Below are 4,983 nucleotides of genomic sequence, written 5' to 3'. Positions count from 1 at the left end.
AATACCACTTATTATATATCAACTTAGAAACTGCCTGGGTCGAGCCACCTCAGAACCTCAGGGTTCAGATTTTCAACTTGTCAGCTCGAGGCATCCAATCTTGCAACCTTACAGTTAACTAGTCCAACGCAATAACGACCTGCCTGTTATGCAAATGCAGTAAGCCAAGGTAAGTTGCTAGCTAGCATTAAACTTATCTTATAAAAAAACAATCATAATCACTAGTGGTTGATGATATTACTAGATATTATCTAGAGTGTCCTGCGTTGCATATAATCTGACTGAGCATACAAGTATCTAAGTATCTGACTGTATAGAGAGCGACGAGGCAGAAGCAGGCGCGTGAACATCCATTCAAACAGCACTTTCTTGCGTTTTGCCAGCAGCTCTTCGTTGTGCGTCAAGCATTGCACTGTTTATGACTTCAAGCCTATCAACTCCCGAGATGAGGCTGGTGTAACCGAAGTGAAATGGCTAGCCAGTTAGCGCGCGCTAATTGTCGTTTGATTTCCGGGTCGAGCCCAGGGAGGAGCGAGGAGAGGGACGGAAGCTATACTGTTACACTGGCAATACTAAAGTACCTATAAGAACATCCAATTGTCAAAGGTTTTATGAAATACAAATGGTATAGAGGGAAATAGTCCCATAATAACTACAACCTAAAACTTCTTACCTGGGAATATTGAAGAACTGGGAATATTGAAGACTCGTGTCAAAAGGAGCCACCAGTTTTCATATGTTCTCATGTTCTGAGCGAGGAACTGAAACGTTAGCTTTCTTACATGGCACATATTGCACTTTTACTTTCTTCTCCAACACTTTGTTTTTGCATTATTTAAACCAAATTGAACATGTTTCATTATTTACTTGAGGCTAAATTGATTTTATTGATGTATTATATTAAGTTAAAATAAGTGTTCATTCAGTATTGTTGTAATTGTCATTATTACAAATAAATGTTAAAAGAATCGTCCGATTAATCGGCATCGGCTTTTTCGGTCCTCCAATAATCGGTATCGGCGTTGAGAAATCATAATCGGTCGACCTCTATTATTGACGCACCCTTTAATAAATACTTTATATGCTCTGGTTGAAGTTGAAGCCCGTTAAGATATGCTGTGTGCATCATTTGATAAGTCATTTAGGGTTTAATGATGGTTTGAATGGTCTCTCTCTGTCTACCCCTCTCCTGTCTCCCTCTGTCTACCTGTCTCCCTCTGTCTACCCCTCTCCTGTCTACCCCTCTCCTGTCTCCCTCTGTCTACCCCTCTCCTGTCTACCCCTCTCCTGTCTCCCTCTGTCTACCCCTCTCCTGTCTCCCTCTGTCTACCCCTCTCCTGTCTCCCTCTGTCTACCCCTCTCCTGTCTCCCTCTGTCTACCCCTCTCCTGTCTCCCTCTGTCTACCCCTCTCCTGTCTCCCTCTGTCTACCCCTCTCCTGTCTACCCCTCTCCTGTCTCCCTCTGTCTACCCCTCTCCTGTCTCCCTCTGTCTACCTGTCTCCCTCTGTCTACCCCTCTCCTGTCTCCCTCTGTCTACCCCTCTCCTGTCTCCCTCTGTCTACCCCTCTCCTGTCTCCCTCTGTCTACCCCTGTCTCCCTCTCTCCCCTCTCCTGTCTCCCTCTGTCTACCCCTCTCCTGTCTCCCTCTGTCTACCCCTCTCCTGTCTCCCTCTGTCTACCCCTCTCCTGTCTCCCTCTGTCTCCCTCTCCTGTCTCCCTCTGTCTACCCCTCTCCTGTCTCCCTCTGTCTACCCCTCTCCTGTCTCCCTCTGTCTACCCCTCTCCTGTCTCCCTCTGTCTACCCCTCTCCTGTCTCCCTCTGTCTACCCCTCTCCTGTCTCCCTCTGTCTACCCCTCTCCTGTCTCCCTCTGTCTACCCCTCTCCTGTCTCCCTCTGTCTACCCCTCTCCTGTCTCCCTCTGTCTACCCCTCTCCTGTCTCCCTCTGTCTACCCCTCTCCTGTCTACCCTGTCCTGTCTACCCCTGTCCTGTCTACCCCTGTCCTGTCTACCCCTGTCCTGTCTACCCCTGTCCTGTCTACCCCTGTCCTGTCTCTCAACCCCCCACCAGGCTGTGAATGCAGGTAAATCTCTGTTCCTGCTCTATGCTTTGAAGAGTTCTCCTCGCCTCACCATCCTCTACCTCTACCTCTTCGACTACTCAGAAACCTTCCTCCCCTTCCTGCACACCTGCTGTCCCGCCCTCTCACGCACCAGCGAGCCAATGGAGGACAGCCTCCCCCTCAACCACCAGGTACCATTGGCCGGCTCAACTGTCATGTAGGATTATATTTATTTGATCAATAAAGGTAGGCGTGTCGGTACGACTCAAGACATAGACGACAACTAGACGTAGACTACTGTAGATGTAGTCTGGTCATAGACAACTAGATGTAGACTACTGTAGATGTAGTCTGGTCTGGTCATACTGTAGATGTAGTCTGGTCATAGTGACGATATTGGTATATCTCCACCCCCCTCTCTCTCTCTCTCTCTCCCCACCCCCTCTCTCTCCCTCCCACCCCCTCTCTCTCTCTCTCCACCCCCCACCCCCTCTCTCTCTCCCACCCCCTCTCTCTCTCTCCCACCCCCTCCCTCTCCCACCCCCTCTCTCTCTCCCACCCCCTCTCTCTCTCCCACCCCCTCTCCTCTCCCACCCCCTCTCTCTCTCCCACCCCCTCTCTCTCCCCACCCCCTCTCTCTCTCCCCTCCCACCCCCTCTCTCTCTCCCTCTCCCACCCCCTCTCTCTCTCTCCCCCCACCCCCTCTCTCTCTCCCTCCCACCCCCTCTCTCTCTCTCTCCCCCACCCCTCTCTCTCTCTCTCTCCCCCCCCCTCTCTCTCTCTCCCCCCCCCTCTCTCTCTCCTCCCACCCCCTCTCTCTCTCTCTCTCCCACCCCCTCTCTCTCTCTCTCTCTCCCACCCCCTCTCTCTCTCTCCCTCCCACCCCCTCTCTCTCTCCCCTCCCACCCCCTCTCTCTCCCACCCCCTCTCTCTCTCCCCCCCCCTCTCTCTCTCTCTCCCACCCCCTCTCTCTCTCTCCCTCCCACCCCCTCTCTCTCTCTCCCTCCCCCCCCTCTCTCTCTCCCCCCCCCCCCTCTCTCTCTCCCTCCCACCCCCCTCTCTCTCTCTCCCTCCCACCCCCTCTCTCTCCCCCCACCCCCCCTCTCTCCCCCCCCCCCTCTCTCTCCCACCCCCCCTCTCTCTCTCCCACCCCCCTCTCTCTCTCTCCCCCCCCTCTCTCTCTCTCTCCCCCCCCCCTCTCTCTCTCTCTCTCACCCCCTCTCTCTCCCTCTCCCCCCACCCCCTCTCTCTCTCTCTCCCTCCCACCCCCCTCTCTCTCCCCCCACCCCTCTCTCTCCCTCCAGGGGCACCCCAGCTGGCGCCAGTGGGCGGAGTTCCTAGTTAAGTACCTCCTCCTTCCGTACCAGCTGATCGCTGAGTTTGCCTGGGATTGGCTGTCGGTTCACTACTGGACGTCACGGTTCATCATCGTCAACGCCGTGCTGCTGTCTGTGCTGGAGGGCTGTGTCCTGTGGAGGTTCTATAACCGAGCTGAGATCAGGTACCGTGTGTCTTTCTGTCTGTCTCACTGTCTCCGTCCCGTCACACCAACTGTCTCTCTGTCTGTCTCACTGTCTCCGTCACACCAACTGTCTCTCTGTCTGTCTCACTGTCTCCGTCACACCAACTGTCTCTCTCACTGTCTCCGTCTCCGTCCCCGTCACACCAACTGTCTCTCTGTCTGTCTCACTGTCTCCGTCACACCAACTGTCTCTGTCTGTCTCAACTGTCTCTCTGTCTGTCAGTCTCTGTCTCTGTCACACCAACTGTCTCACTGTCTCTGTCACACCAACTGTCTCTCTGTCTCACTGTCTCACACCAACTCTGTCTGTCAGTCTCTCTGTCTCAGTCTCTGTCTCTGTCACACCAACTGTCTCTCTGTCTGTCTCACTGTCTCACCGTCTCCTGTCTCAGTCTCCGTCCCGTCACACCAACTGTCTCTCTGTCTCACTGTCTCTGTCACACCAACTGTCTCTCTGTCCGTCTCACTGTCTCCGTCCCCTCCACACCAACTGTCTCACTGTCTGTCTCACTGTCTCCCCTGTCCCGTCACCCTCAACTGTCTCTCTGTCTGTCTCACTGTCTCCAGTCCCCGTCACACCAACTGTCTCTCTGTCTGTCTCACTGTCTCCGTCACACCAACTGTCTCTCTGCATAGTTAGTTGTTTAATGTAATGAAGTCTCCCTCTCCCCTCCAGGAGTCTCCCTCAGAAGATGTGGGGTCACCTGTGGAGGATGTCCTCCCAGGGTTTTGCCTTTCGCCCTGTTCTGGCCGGTGGTCCCTCAGTTTGTGTGTAACTGTCTGTTCTACTGGGCTCTGTATTTCAACCCCATCATCAACATAGACCTGGTGGTGCAGCAGCTAATGCCGGACACACGAGGGCCGTGAAGGACTGGGCCCAATGGGGTAGTGCTCCTTCTGACCAGTAGTGCACTACTTCTGAGTCCCTATGGGGTAGTGCACTACTTCTGACCAGAGTCCCTATGGGGTAGTGCACTACTTCTGACCAGAGTCCCTATGGGGTAGTGCACTACTTCTGACCTGAGTCCCTATGGGGTAGTGCACTACTTCTGACCTGAGTCCCTATGGGGTAGTGCACTACTTCTGACCTGAGTCCCTATGGGGTAGTGCACTACTTCTGACCAGAGTCCCAATGGGGTAGTGCACTACTTCTGACCAGAGTCCCAATGGGGTAGTGCACTACTTCTGACCAGAGTCCCAATGGGGTAGTGCACTACTTCTGACCAGAGTCCCAATGGGGTAGTGCCTTCTGAGTCCCAATGGGGTAGTGCACTACTTCTGACCAGAGTCCCAATGGGGTAGTGCACTACTTCTGACCAGAGTCCCAATGGGGTAGTGCACTACTTCTGACCAGAGTCCCAATGGGGTAGTGCACTACTTCTGACCTGAGTCCCAATG

General features: G+C 53.6%; 1 protein-coding gene across 1 annotated transcript in view; it reads left to right on the top strand.

The window, feature by feature from the left end:
* The window catches only part of LOC124019907 (bifunctional apoptosis regulator-like), a 5,406-nt gene extending 949 nt beyond the window's left edge, over positions 1-4,457 (top strand). Inside the window, 4 exon segments of the mRNA XM_046335349.1 lie at positions 2,072-2,254; positions 3,368-3,564; positions 4,262-4,319; positions 4,321-4,457. Coding sequence (XP_046191305.1) covers positions 2,072-2,254; positions 3,368-3,564; positions 4,262-4,319; positions 4,321-4,452 — 570 coding nt within the window. The 3' untranslated portion in view covers positions 4,453-4,457.
* The last annotated feature ends 526 nt before the right edge of the window (positions 4,458-4,983 follow it).

Source organism: Oncorhynchus gorbuscha, unplaced genomic scaffold (genome assembly GCF_021184085.1).
Source record: "Oncorhynchus gorbuscha isolate QuinsamMale2020 ecotype Even-year unplaced genomic scaffold, OgorEven_v1.0 Un_scaffold_717, whole genome shotgun sequence".
NCBI lineage: Eukaryota > Metazoa > Chordata > Actinopteri > Salmoniformes > Salmonidae > Oncorhynchus > Oncorhynchus gorbuscha.
Note: the sequence above shows the minus strand (reverse complement) of the source record. Positions and strands in the feature narration are given on the sequence as shown.